The sequence below is a fragment of the Lolium perenne genome, chromosome 2 (genome assembly GCF_019359855.2).
Source record: "Lolium perenne isolate Kyuss_39 chromosome 2, Kyuss_2.0, whole genome shotgun sequence".
Lineage (NCBI taxonomy): Eukaryota > Viridiplantae > Streptophyta > Magnoliopsida > Poales > Poaceae > Lolium > Lolium perenne.
In genome coordinates, this window is record NC_067245.2 from 10,597,146 (window position 1) to 10,612,094 (window position 14,949).

Below are 14,949 nucleotides of genomic sequence, written 5' to 3' on the forward strand. Positions count from 1 at the left end.
TGTTGAAATCGGCGTTGATTTATGTGATGTTTCATTCGTGTAGGATGCCAATGATGCACAATGAGGAGATGGTTGGGCCTTGTGGCGTGCTTATGGCAGCAGCTCCCCTTGCCAGCAAACTCGCCATCTCTTTCCCTAGGTATACCAGCTTTGGCCATCTTTTTCAATGTATTACTTGGTTGATATGCTTCTGGACATTACTTTTTGAAGTGAGGATTGTTTAATGTAAGGGGTGTGGTCTACAGCCAATGACACTATCAAGGTTGCATGTGTGTGTGTGTAAATTCAGTCATAACTATATTGATCATAGCCCAGTTGCTTGCATATATACTGGCTTTGTACCATGCTTTACTTTCCATATATTTGTATTTAGTGCTGGCTTTGTCAATTTTTGCAGCCATTACTGAGCAAATTAAGGCTGCGGGGTAATGTATATGGTTGTAGATTCAGTATTGCGTAAAATGGATGGTTGTCTCTGATGGCGAGTACTGATCTTCTAACAACTTTGCAGGGAGGAGCCTGAGGGCAAGCTCAAGGATATTTTGGGTTACATTTACAAATCATTGTTCAGATTGGTTAGCTATGGAAGTCTCCGTGCTCATTGATCATTTAGTCAGTCTTGAAGTTTGTTGGCAAATTGATGTTGCAACTACAATGCTTAGCTGGTAATTTTTTGTTACTCGACAACATTTTACTTAGTGCATTGTTTCTTTGGCTTTTGAATTTAGGGGGAAATCATACCAAAGAGTGAATTCAGAAACCATGGGTGTGGTCTCAGGCTGTCGAGAGCATGCTTGGCGCATATGTACACACCATGTGGCATTGAACATCTTTGTGTTTTGCATATCCACCTCTCGCTTCTTGGTGCTTGCTTCTGACGGATATGGAAGACAACGAGGGACTAGACAGGCAAATATGAAGTTCCTCATGCTACAATACCTTCTTGAGAGAACAAAACCAAAGTGATTCAATGATTTTTCTTGTAGCTCAAATTTAACATGCTTTTCAGGTTTGTCTGCACTATTTCCTACCATTTAACTTCTCTGTCCACCTTTATGCAGAAAAAGATGCATTGTATTACTGTATGGTGTTGGCTCTGAACACAGTTTATCTCAAATGTCACTTGGAGAGACCACCAAAATTTCTTGTTTCATGGGTAGAGTTCTTATTATGATGAGAGTAGCAATAGGTTGCAATATAGGTTCAGCGACTTCCTTTGCCGCTTTTCCCATTGATGCATACACATGTACTTGATCTGGTAATGAGATTCTCTATTGGGTTTAAAAATTACTGCTTTAGAATTTCTCGCATGGGGTTCAAGATGTTGCACATGGCAAGTAAAATACCAAGATTTTCATTGGAAGGTAATTTTTTTGAACCTGCACAGTGTGCAGCATTAGACAAATCAACTTTTGGATTTACTATGTATTGTGAATTATTCGGAGGCTATAAATCAGGCATATATGATTCTTTTTTCTTCTGGTATGATCCAAAATGTATAAATAACATGAATAGAGAAACTGACCACTTACGGTCCTGTATTTGAGAATGTAAGATGCACCTCTTAGGTGTTGAACGTACTCCATCATGAGCAAGGTCAAGTAATGCTCTCTTAATCTTCCTTTTCTTTTTTCGTCTGCTCTACTGTATACAATATTCTGTTCTACTTTATAGTGGCATGATCAGTGGAAAACATTGATGTAGTCACTTTGATTGTAAAACTATTTAGTTTTTTTGTTTCATTGCAGGGGCTAGAAAAGAACAAGCAAGTCAAGTGACTGATTTTTTGTAGCAGAGATGTTCATTAGGCTAGAAGGTAAACTATGATGACCATTTAATTACGTTTTTGTGTTCCTGCGATTGGTTACTAACTGAGGTGTTGGGTGAGCACATTATTAATTTGATTCCGATGGTATTTGCCAGGAATAACCTTAGTTGTGGCATTTCAACATAAATATGAAGGTAGATGATTAGTCCCGATGCCTTATATGTTGATTTTAGATTCGGATCATCCTCAAAACAAATTCCCCGTGGTCCCTTAGACTTCAGTAGCATGGTTCTCAGATACTCATATTTAACAATTATGGTTGCACATGCATGACCATTTTGCCGGCTCTTGTAAATATATGAATATTAGTTTTAGGGCTTTGACATGCTTATCTTAAATATCACGAATCAGACCAAACATTCTGCCAGTATCCTTTTGTTTAAAGTGTCCTAATATAACTTCTAGACTAAAAATAGTACAACAAGTGATCTTGGCTTCCATCGTTTTTTCGTGTAACTGTGCCTTTGCTGAATTATCTAATTAATGTTTAAACTCAGCTGTACCAAGTAGCTAGACAGTATATAGCTGACCTATTTCACAGATGAACATGTTAATAGATGACTCAGGAAAGGCGGGATTTAGAAGCAACATCATGGAGGTTGCAGGCTGGCCAGGGATTTGGAGGCATATAAGCCTTTCTTCGGCTTTGTCTTTGCTTATCAAAATATGTTATTCCTGAGGATGACAAGCTCCTTTTTTCCTTGCGCATCAAGCATGATCGACCCACAGATAATCTGCAAGGCATTTTCTTCATACAAGAAATTCCCTGACTACGGACCAACAACTTCTGGGAATTATAAGGAAGTGTTGGTAGGCTCCTTCTTTTTTGAAATTAACATATATGATAACAAACTTGTTTCCTGCAAGATTTATTATTCATTTCGTTATGTGACTTCAGCACGTCACTTTGTATTTACTTGATCCATCATTTGTGGTCCTTGGTTCTTTCTGCAACTTATTACACTATTATTTATCTGGCTGTTGGCTTCGTGTATTCTGGTTATTGATGGTAGCCTATATTTTGTAATGTCTCAAGTTTTGTCATCTCTTTCACTAGCCCATAAATTATTATTTGTCTCTAGGTGTCGAAATCTATACAATATGGTTAGAAAAATAAAGTATTATATGTGGACTTACTATCTCCTCTCCTATTTTGTAAATTTGGTCCTTTCTTTTCTTAGCCTTTTATTATTATTTGTGTGTAGATAATGGTCTCAGCAGTACAAAAAAGCTGATTCATTGCTTCAGCTGTTGTTTGTTGTTGATAGATGTAGCTGCTGGTACATAGTACAAGCAACTCTCTCCAGCTGTTATGAATGTGCCTTCCCATTTAATTTCTTGATCGTCTAGCAAGTAGTACCTTCCATAGTTGCTTGCTGCTGAGCCCGTAGCATGCCGCACATGGATATGTTCCCTTGCCCTCTTACATTGGTAGGTGTACATGCAGCTTGTATTTTGCAGGTTATACTGTTTTCTTCATGCTGCTGTGTCAAACAGAATAAAAGGTCCGTTGAAGTAGTTCGATGCTGTGAAATTTTGTCTGCTTATACTGCCCAGTTAGCTGCTTGCCTGCTAAAAAATTCACCATATCCATAAGTTTGGTGTGGCATATCTAAGAAAAAAAATAGTGGGTGCGATTTCTTAGAATGTATTTAGTGGGAGGGTCATGCTTTAGCTTTTACTAGATGTTATGAACGGACAGGACATGCTCGTCCCAAGCATGAATGTTGTAAATCACCCCTTTCGCCTACGTTTTATCCTCTATTATGTCCACTATTATAGTCAGCTACCTCCCCTGGTCATGCACGTTTCTTATAGTGTCAGTCATGCATTCATTTCTTGATGAAGATGATGATTCTGTGAAGAGTTGGTCTTGCTCATGTTTGCCAATGGATGAACCACGCCAATCTGTTTGCTTTGGGGTATTGCTATCCACCTGCCATCGGAAGATGGTGCTGCAGTGTTTGATGGTATTTCTCATACTGATATCATCACTCCAACTTAGATATGCTTCGGCAAGTAATTTACTTTATGAGCTTCTATTAGAATTAACTTAAGGATGCGATGTGTTGTTCTTCTAAGAATGTGTAACTATAGTTTTTCATGATCACATATATCACTTCTATTGTGCATTTTACTATTTGAGTAATTGGTTGTGACACTATTCCTGCAATGCTTAGGTTAATATGAACCAAATCATGTACTTATCTGCTATTAAGTTCTTGATACACATGCATACCTATTGCAGTATGATGTATAGGTTACATTGTAGGAGAAAGGTGAAGGCAACACAATGGCTATTTTTCAAGTACTTATCTGCTATTTCCTTTCTTAACCATCAGATTTAATATTTTTGTTTCATAGGAACTTATCTTTTATCATAAATTTGTTCGTGGAAGGCAATCAGTAGAACTTCTAGATAAAGATAGGCTTATCCTTCAGGTATACTTATCTCATACATGTGATCTGAGATAAAGAAAGAATGTTTTTAATAGTACCAGGTCCACGGTTTTGAAAATGTCGGTTCCCACCTTGACCCTTGTTGGTTCTTCCTATTACACTAGCCGTTATCTTGAGTAAATTGCTAAGAAAATATTTAGAGCTGGGGTAGTTCTTATACACCACAACTGGGGCGGTACTGCACCATTTTGTTCCTTTTCTTGAATTCTAAGTACATTATTTCTTCCGTGCTCTCTGCAGGGCGAGTTTACTGAAGTGCGCATACACTAGAAGGCAGTGATGCAAGAGGCAGTTAATTTTCTGGGTGGAATAGAGCCGATTTATAACAGCGAAGCATCTTTATGGGATCAGTGTAATGATTTTTCTTAAGTATAGAAAGGAATTGTTTAGAACCTCAAAAAACATAAGACCTATAATGTCGAGCTGCTGCGTTCACCTCCCTATAGAGAAGCAAATCATCCCCTCTTTATGGATCAGAACCATCTTATTTTTTTTATCTTTTCAGTTGGCATACTACAGTCATGGTAGTTGAATTTTATTGCTTCAATGGATGATGTGCTGCCAAATATTGGGGAGACTGGCGACGGCAACGAAGGTGCATTGTAAGTGAACCCTACAGTATGCAATTTTGGCCATGTCAAGACTGTCTCAACTAATGACTGGACTTTATTATACTGGCATATCTTTTCTATCATCTATATGCTGGCATTTTATTATACTAACACATAATTGTTTAATAAATTGTGGGCATTAAGCAAGGGAGTAATGGAGTATTACTAAAATTACAGATTGCTGTCTTTTTCAGTTATGCAGTAGATAGGTTTCCCAGTTAAGTTTTGTTTGACATGTTTTCAGATTGATGTGTGGGAGAATGTTTTTAATTTACCTAATGATTTTCATTTCCTGTACTCTTCTAATTCGTTTTGATGATTTGATTAAGTAACTACTTTGTGTTCATGTTGGTTTCACATAATCCTTATGAATCTTTGGTATGCTGCTGACTGTTTGTTTTGCTTACGTCTTTCTTTTTATTTGGTCATAGAATTTGTGAGCAATTTAGGTAGATATGTCGATCCTGCTGTTACTAGCCTTTCTTGTAATGTTGTCGATTCTCTTGCAGATCTAGCTATGATGTTGCTGTCAAGGGCCTAAAGAAGTAGTGAATCAGAGGTATGGTATGGCGCATCTAATATTTTATCCAGTATTAACATGGTTTATCACTGTTAGTTATGTCTTGATTGCGTGATATTCATATGTGCAGAGACAAGAGGGTGAGGATGCTGTTAACACAGAAAACTTGGTGTGGCCTGCGTGCATTTGTTCTTTGATTCTTAGTGAGGATCCTGGTGTATTCTTATTGAAGGAAATGTCAGTACTTTAATTGTACTTATTGTATGTGTTGATCGTACCCAAAAAAATGATGTTTATACACATTTATATTTATTTCTCATGGATGCGTTAAATGTTGCTCATGTGTTGTACATGTGTTAGTGTTTGAAAGTTTTTTATTTTCTTTTAAAAGGATTGCTTATAGAAGCTTAAAAGACATACTGAATTCTTGGAAAACTAAACTGACATCAGTCGACTAAAACTTACGTTTTTTATGTTCTTTATAAAAGACTAGCAAAAGTGCCCGTACGTTGCACCGGGGGAAATAAATACGACTCAATCTAGGAGCCTTTATGAGTGTATCGGGTCTTCATACTCAAGGAATAGAGCACAAGATAGTACCGGTGGGCATTCGTACTCGAGGAATAAGTTGCTAGAATGTAGTGGCGGGTTGTCGAAGATAGCGGGGTCGCTGGCCACGGAAGCGTAGAACCGTGATGGGACTATAAACTTGGCGGCGTTGGAAGATTGAAAGGGATCGTGTGCGGACAAAATAAAAGGTGGATATGTACAAATCTTCACTTCCATAATAAATTGTAATCCTTATTCTACTGCAAATGGGTTGTTTAGTCTCTAGAATTTTTTTGATATGACGCATTAGTTTTTAAATATGTATGGGTAATCTTTATTGTTCTCTGACTAAATCATTTTCAATAACCTTCAGTGAACAATTTGGAATGCTTTTCTTAGTTATATGAGACAAGGGAGGAGTGTCGGCCAAAGAGTTACATACATGTCCGAAATTGTAGAAATTGTCGGTTGAAAAAAAACAAAAAATTGCAAACAGAAATTTAAATCTTAGAAGCAAACCGCATCAGCTAAGCAAATTGCAAAGACACCAAACAGTGGAGGCATGGGCTGAGACTTTCGTGCACGCGCAGCATGACTGCTTCGTGGTTGGCTCTCCTTGTCACTTGTGCCTGCCCCACTTCCCGACGTTTCCCTGCGCCAGGATGTGGTTCGCGAGATGGCCGTCCGCACCGACATGACCCGGCTATGTCTGCCTCGACTTCGTTCTCGCTCTCGCCGATCTATTCTACAGGAAGAGCACCTCCCCTTGCCGCCCGAGATGTCAGGCTACTTCCGCCTCCAACCACGCCGCCAAGCTGTCCGATCGGTCGCGCGCGGCCACGCCCACATCCTGCCGCCGTGATCGTTACCCCGATCCCCGGTGCCCAGCACGCCTCCGACATGGAGATGCCGAGCAGCCATATCCGCAAGGCCGATTCGTCGGCGTGCAGAAGATCAGCCTGCCGCTGCCATCGTTGCCCCGATCCCCGGTGCCCAGCACGCCTCCGGCATGGAGACGTCAAGCAGCCATATCCGCAAGGCTGATTCGTCGGCATGCAGAAGATCAACCTGCCGCGCAACAACCTCTCCTCTTCCGTCCACGCTGGCCGGTGGCGGCGTCGCGTTGCAACTCTGTCAAGATCCAATTCGCTTCATTGTTTTGCGACCCCACGCAACGAAAACATATAGTAACACGGCGTGCGGTTAGGATTCGATTTTGTATTGTTGTTGGACAAATAATCGATCCGCTCTCTCAATGCGACGAGCTGATCAGGGACGTGCCGGCCATGCGCACGTGGATGTACTGGATCTCGTGGACGGTGTTCGGCCGCCGTCATCGCGGTCGAGTGCAAGGCAGGATGGCGTCGAGGAAAACAATGTAGCGCGGGGGTGGTGGCACTCGGCGTCAGGTTATACTACAGAGCGGCAGCGGCACAAACGACCGGCAGCGGCACAAACGGCCGGCACCGGTGCGGTGGTGCAGGCACCATCGACCTAGTCCATCGGTCACGTTCCCACGCGCGCCTTGAGGCGGTCGATAAAGTCTGGGCTGGCCGGAGACGCTACTTGTACCAGCAAACTCCGGCCTTCCTGTGTTGAGCCATCAATCTTCCGCTTCCCTTTGTCATGCAGGCACCCGCCGCGGCTTGTCGTCGGCCGCCGGCGAGCTCGACCTTAACGCGGCCGCCTGATTTTCCATCGCTGACACGGCTGAAGATGAATTAATCGATCGTCTGTGTGGCGGACGTCCTGGTATTTATAGGTACATAATGCAGGCCAACCCTGCCTAGCTGGGTTGTTTCTATTCAGATCCAACTCTGCTTTCACGGTACACGGGCTAGCTTGGCTGTTTTGATTTGGATCGAACTCTATTTTGATCTTTCCTTAGTCCTTTGACGTACTTACTTAAGATGGATTGCTAGCTAGCTGTTTTGATTTGATCAAACTCTGTTTTATGAGACGTACATAAGGTGGGCAGTGTGCATGTAGACGGACGAAAGCGCACTTTAAAACGGACGAAAACGCATTTAGACGGATCAAACCAAGGAAACGTTAGCTCCTTTATTATTAGGTATAGATTGCCTATATAGGCTTAAGGCCTCTCAAAGACTACTGAATTCTTAGACAACTAAACAAACATAAGTATCATAAAACATATGGTTACAGTATCGTCTTGCATTTGCCTGTGCGCCGGGGCGCACCGGGTCATCTAGTGGTCTAGAATGCAGGCGCAGCACCTTCCTCGTCCCTTCCCTCGCCACCAAGAGCAAAATCCAGTTTCGCCACCAGACAGGAGCGTGGAAACAAATTTGACAGTCCTGGAGCAACCTTGCGCGCCACTCTGCTTCGAGTCTTCCGTGCCTATTTATCTGCCGATCCTTGACCAGATAATATGGGAACACCGGAAACACACGGACACCACTACCGAGAGCGTCAACCATGGAGGTGGCGGCAGCGGCGGCGCGAACGTCTTCTTCCTGCCGTTTCCCGCGGCGCAGGGGCACACCAACCCGATGCTCCAGTTCGGGCGCCGCCTGGCCTACCACGGCCTCCGCCCCACCCTCGTCCTCACCCGCTACGTGCTCTCCTGCACCGACCCGCCGGGCGACCCGTTCCGCGTGGCCGCCATCTCCGACGGCTTCGACGCCGGCGGCATGGCGTCCTGCCCGGACCACGCGGAGTCCTTCTCCCGGATGGAGGCCGCCGGGTCGGAGACGCTCCGGGAGCTCCTGCTTTCGGAGGCGCGCGCGGGGCGGCCCGTGCGCGTGCTGGTGTACGACCCGCACCTCGCCTGGGCGCTGCCCGTGGCGCGCGCCGCCGGCGTGGCCACCGCGGCGTTCTTCTCCCAGCCGTGCGCCGTGAACGTCATCTACGGGGAGCTTTGGGCGGGGCGCATGGCGCTGCCGGCCACGGACGGGCGCGAGCTGGTGGCGAGGGGAGCGCTGAGCGTGGAGCTCGGGCCGGAGGACATGCCGCCGTTCGTGGCCGTGCCGGAGTCCCAGCCTGTGTTCACCAGGACATCGATTCGGCAGTTCGAGGGGTTGGACGAAGCCGACGATGTGCTCGTCAACTCATTCCACGACTTGGAGCCAAAGGTAATAAGTTTGGCTTTGCACACACTCTCTCTCTCTCATCATACACGTTTTAGGCAAAACCATGTTAAATGTGTCTCAAACAACGCTTCCACATGACAAGGAATTAGACCATGTAAAATGTCTCAAACAACACTTCCACACAACCAAGGATTTATTTGCTTTTTTACACCTTTTCAACTGAGCAGGAGGCAGAGTACATGGAGTTAACTTGGAGAGCAAAGATGATAGGCCCAACATTGCCATCATTTTACCTCGACGATGATCGCCTTCCATCCAACAAGTCTTATGGGTTCAACTTGTTCAATTGCGATGCACCGTGTATGGATTGGCTAGAGAAGCAGGAGATCTCGTCCGTTGTGCTTGTATCATATGGGACTGTCTCCAACTATGACGCAACTCAGCTAGAGGAGCTTGGAAACGGACTATGCGACTCCGGCAAACCTTTTATGTGGGTTGTCAGATCAAATGAGGCACACAAGTTATCTAAAGGCCTCAAGCTCAAATGTGAGAAGATGGGATTAATTGTTTCTTGGTGCCCCCAACTTGAGGTTCTTGCACATAGGGCGATCGGTATGATATATCTCTATATTTCCTTTACTCCTTTTTGGCGATGACTACTAATTAATATCATAAGTGAAAAATAAAATGAATTTTAATTCATGAATATACATGTAGGTTGTTTCGTTACCCACTGTGGATGGAACTCAACATTGGAAGCCGTTGCTAGCGGTGTGCCTCTTGTCGGCATTCCACATTGGGCAGACCAACCCACCATCTCAAAGTATGTGGAGAGCGTGTGGGGCATGGGTGTGCAGGCAAGAAAGAACGATAATGGGGTCCTAAGGAGGGGGGAAATCGAGAGATGTATTAGAGAGGTGATGGACGGGAAAAGAAATGATAAGTACAAAAGGAATGCTGCAAAATGGATGCAAAGGGCCAAGAAGGCTATGCGGGAAGGAGGAAGTTCAGACATGCATATTGTTGCATTCGCAGCAAAGTATTTGTCAATTTAAAGCTATAGCAACAAAATCTTTACTTCAAAAGAACCATGTATGTAGTGTTTTCAGCCCTGCGGATGCAAAGAGAGGGCAACAGTTTATGTATGTTTTTAAACAAAAAGCAACGGAGGAGGCCTCCACAATTCCTCGAAAAACAATGTTTTGTTAGGGGAGTCGATGTACAATTAAACCACTCGGTTTCCACTAATGCTGGAATTTTCGTATATTATCAGACTATGAGAAAAGGTCCAGATGTTATATTTCATTTAAATAATTTCCATAAATTGATAAGGAATAATTATTATTATTTTGTTCACGTCAAATTCTTTGGACACATTGGTTGATGTAGAACTAGGAATTATCTACCATTTCCATACCAAAAGTAGAAAAATGTATATCGTACAACAACACAAAAATGTCTTGGTTTTAATTAAAAATAGAAAAAAAATATTATAAGTATGTATATATAATAGAACCATGTCTCACATGGTCTTGTCAATTGCCATCACGTCCTATCCCAAAGTACAAGTTAGGCTCTGTTGGAGTCAGTATGGTTGATCGAACTTTTTTTTTTGCATCTGTGGAGATTTCATCACTAGTGCTACGATGGACTAGGTTAAGTTCAAAATCATGTTATGCATCTAGTTTGGATGCTAACAATCTCATTTGTGCACCGTGGGAAAAAAACAAGCAGGAGGTTTGGTTGGCAGTACGTAGCATGAGGTTATGAGTGCATTATGCTTTTTAAAAATAGATATTTTCACTTTTAGTACTTCCATAAACTATATCAATTATGTCTATTAAAGTTGCCCTTTATTTCCTAAAAATTAAGAAATATTAATAGTTAGTTCTTCCTCCCCCACGAAAATCTTCAAAATTCGTTCGGTGCATGGGGACTCACAATCACGACGACCCGGCGGACAAGATCCGTCTGGACTTCAAGCTTGACATCCAACAGGAGCTAGGTACTGATGCGTCTCGACGCAGGAACCGCGCAGGCGCAGCCCACTATGGGCCAGCACGCCGTCTACATCAAGCCGGCCTACACTGCATTAAACTAGGACTTCGTCGAGCCGAACAAGGGTTAAGTTATACAACTATACCAATATCTACATCTAATACTACATCATCAACTACATCGCCAAGGTCTACATCAATATGGTCTCTATTGACATCTTCGTCGCACAATCACTACAGGAAAAGTTGTCATGGCCGACGAAGTTGAAGTCGCGCCGTGGTTGCTGGTGCACCATGGCCGACGATTTTGGGTCTCTCCATGGTGCATGTAAAAACTTATTTTTTTCTCGTTTTTGAGACCACCTAGCCCGACGAAAACGTCCAAAACGTCTCGTATGGTGGCCCGGGACGTGGTGCATCGCGAATTCTCGGGTTCGCCGGCCGAGTCAACGCAAATCCGCACCGCCCAGGGATGTAGGGCCCAGTTGGCAGCCTCTCTAGCATTGTTTTTTTTCTCGATCGCGCCATCTCGTTCAACGCTCTCCGATCGAGCCGTTTACGATGCAGGATCATGGGTCCCGCATGTCATCCTCTATGAACCAAAATTATTTCTATTCTTGGATTTTTTTGACCCCCTGATTTCTGGCTACTTCCTTTTTCTTTTGATCCCGTGCTGCCTTGAAAACGTTGAGACCGCTGCTGCTAAATGGGACCCGCATGTCATCCTCTATGTGCAATCAACTTTCTTTTCTTGGAGTTTTTTTGGCACCTCATATTTGGTCACTTGCCTTTTTCTTTCGGTCCCATGCCGCCTCTCAAACGGTGATACCGCTACTGCTAAATGAGACTGATGTGTACGCACGCTTCTATTCCTGTAGACAGTGTTGGACCTCCAAGAGCAGAGGTTTGTAGAACAGCAACAAGTTTCCCTTAAGTGAATCACCCAAGGTTTATCGAACTCAGGGAGGTAGAGGTCAAAGATATCCCTCTCAAGCAACCCTGCAATTAAGATACAAGAGGTCTCTTGTGTCCCCAACACACCTAATACACTTGTCAGATGTATAGGTGCACTAGTTCGGCGAAGAGATAGTGAAATACAAGTAATATGGATGATTGTAAGTAGTAACTGTAATCTGAATTAAATATAGCAGCAAGCGAACATGTAACAGAACTTGTTGGAAACGGTGTTTCTATGCTTAGAAACAAGGCCTAGGGATCATAATTTCACTAGTGGACACTCTCAACAATGATCACATAACTGAATAAATAAATGCTACTCTCTAACACTCTCTTGTTGGATAACAAACACCATTCATTGTGTAGGGCTACAAAACACACCTCAAGCCGGAGTAAACAAGCTCCACAACTTCATAAAGGAATCACACACGATGCGGACACTGTCACCATCACACCGTGGAGAGTGAATCCGGAGTTCATATTAAAATAACCTCTAGAGTGCATAATAGACGGTTGCAATTTAGACCGAGTACTAACATAGCATACACACTATCACCAATAGCTATGAAAGGGGGAATAGATCACATCAATACTATCATAGTAATAGTTAACTTCTTAATCTACAAGAGATTACAATCATAACCTACGCCAAGTACTACATGATGCACACACTGTCAACTTTACATCATGGAGGAGGAATAGACTACTTTAATAACATCACTAGAGTGGCACATAGATTAATAGTGATACAAAGCTCATCATCACATAAAGATCACACCATGGGAGAGAGAGATGAACCACATAGCTACTGGTAGAGCCCTCAGCCTCGGGGGAGAACTACTCCCTCCTCATCATGGGAGACAGCAATGGCGATGAAGATGGCGTGGTGTCGATGGGGATGACTCCGGGGGCAATTCCCCGTCCCGGCGGCGTGCCGGAACAGAGACTTCTGTCCTCCGAAACTTGGCTTCGCGATGGCGGCGGCTACGGAACTCTTCGTGGAATATCGTCGGGCGTTTTAGGGTTTTCACATCTGGGAGCATATATAGGCGAAGGGGCGATGTCGGTGGAGTCCCGAGGTGGGGTCCCTACCTGACGGCGCGGCCAAGGGATGGCCCGCGCCCCCCTAGGGTGTGGGCACCTCGTGGCTGCCTGATGTCTACGCACGCTTCTATTCCTGTAGACAGTGTTGGGCCTCCAAGAGCAGAGGTTTGTAGAACAGCAGCAAGTTTCCCTTAAGTAAATCACCCAAGGTTTATCGAACCCAGGGAGGTAGAGGTCAAAGATATCCCTCTCAAGCAACCCTGCAATTAAGATACAAGAAGTCTCTTGTGTCCCCAACACACCTAATACACTTGTCAGATGTATAGGTGCACTAGTTCGGTGAAGAGATAGTAAGATGCAAGTGATATGGATGAATATGAGTGGTAATAACGGCGCCAGAAAATAGCTTGCTGGCGTGCAGTTGATGGTGATAATATTGCAGGAAGTAAAGATGCAGTAGAACAGTAAATAAGCGATGATTGCAGTATTTGGAAACAAGGCCTAGGGATCATACTTTCATTAGTGGACACTCTCAACAATGATCACATAAATAAATAAGTTCTCTTCTCTTATGCTACTTCTACACTCTATTGTTGGGTAACAAACACCATTCATTGTGTAGGGCTACAAGAGCTCCCTCAAGCCGGAGTTAACAAGCTCCACAACATTCGTTGTTCATATTTAAGTAACCTTAGAGTGCATAATAGACCATTGAAATTATACCGAGTACTAACATAGCATGCACACTGTCACCATCAAGCTATGAAAGGGGGAATAGATCACATCAATACTATCATAGTAATAGTTAACTCCATAATCTACAAGAGATTACAATCATAACCTATGCCAAGTACTACATGATACACACACTGTCAACATTATATCATGGAGGAGGAATAGAGTACTTTAATAACATCACTAGAGTAGCACATAGATTAATAGTGATACAAAGCTCATCATATGGATCCCAATCATGTAAGGCAGCTCATGAGATCATTGTATTGAGGTACATGAGAGAGAGATTAACCACATAGCTACCGGTACAGCCCTTAGCCTCGGTGGAGAACTACTCCCTCCTCATCATCGGAGACAGCAGCGGCGGTGAAGATGGCGGTGGTGTCGATGGAGATGCCTTCCGGGGGCACTTCCCCGTCCTGGCGGCGTGCCGGAACAGAGACTTCTGTCCCCCGAATCTTGGCTTCGCGATGGCGGCGGCTCTGGAAGGTTTTCCGTATCGTGTCTTATTCTCTTAGGGTTTTCGAGGCGGAGGCTTTAAGTAGGCAGAAGGGCAGCGTCAGAGGAGTCCTGGTGGGGCCACACCATAGGGGGGCGCCCCCCCTTGGCCGCGCCGCCTTGTGGGGTGGGGCCCCCTGGCTCCCCTCTGGCCCCTCTTCGGCTCTCTGGAAGCTTCCGTAAAATATAAGACCCTGGGCGTTGATTTCGTCCAATTCCGAGAATATTTCCTGTGTAGGATTTCTGAAACCAAAAATAGCAGAAAACAGGAACTGGCACTTCGGCATCTCATTAATAGGTTAGTGCTGGAAAATGCACAATAATGATGTAAAGTATGAATAAAAGATGTAGGTATTTTCATAAAACTAGCATGGAACATCAGAAATTATAGATACATTGGAGACGTATCAGCATCGCCAAGCTTAGTTCCTACTCGCCCTCGAGTAGGTAAACGATAACAAAGATAATTTCTGAAGTGACATGCTACCAACATAATCTTGATCCAATAATGATGTAAGGCATGTGAACTGAGATCAAATTATTTAAACCAAATGTCTATAGTTGATATAAGAGATGATAATGCAAGAGTTAAACAAGCTAGAAGTTTTCATGAACTATTGCTTTAAAGACATGAAACCGTACAAAGTTCATTAAAGATGTTTTAAGTATCTAGCATAGAAGTTCTATCTTTCATTCC

At 43.6% G+C, this 14,949-nt stretch overlaps 1 protein-coding gene across 1 annotated transcript; it reads left to right on the forward strand.

Annotated features, from left to right (window-relative positions):
* Positions 1 to 8,175: 8,175 nt before the first annotated feature.
* On the forward strand, positions 8,176 to 10,368 carry LOC127331121 (UDP-glucosyltransferase UGT13248). Its single transcript, XM_051357191.1, has 3 exons — positions 8,176 to 9,063; positions 9,249 to 9,633; positions 9,739 to 10,368. The coding sequence occupies exons 1-3, from the start codon at positions 8,191 to 8,193 to the stop codon at positions 10,074 to 10,076; spliced, it is 1,596 nt and encodes a 531-aa protein (XP_051213151.1). The 5' UTR covers positions 8,176 to 8,190; the 3' UTR covers positions 10,077 to 10,368.
* The last annotated feature ends 4,581 nt before the right edge of the window (positions 10,369 to 14,949 follow it).

Coding starts and splice junctions, on each gene's coding strand:
- LOC127331121 (XM_051357191.1), top strand. CDS start 8,191: ATGCAGGCGCAGCACCTTCCTCGTCCCTTCCCTCGCCACCAAGAGCAA. Junction 9,064..9,248: donor TCCACGACTTGGAGCCAAAG/GTAATAAGTTTG, acceptor TCAACTGAGCAG/GAGGCAGAGTACATGGAGTT. Junction 9,634..9,738: donor TCTTGCACATAGGGCGATCG/GTATGATATATC, acceptor ATATACATGTAG/GTTGTTTCGTTACCCACTGT.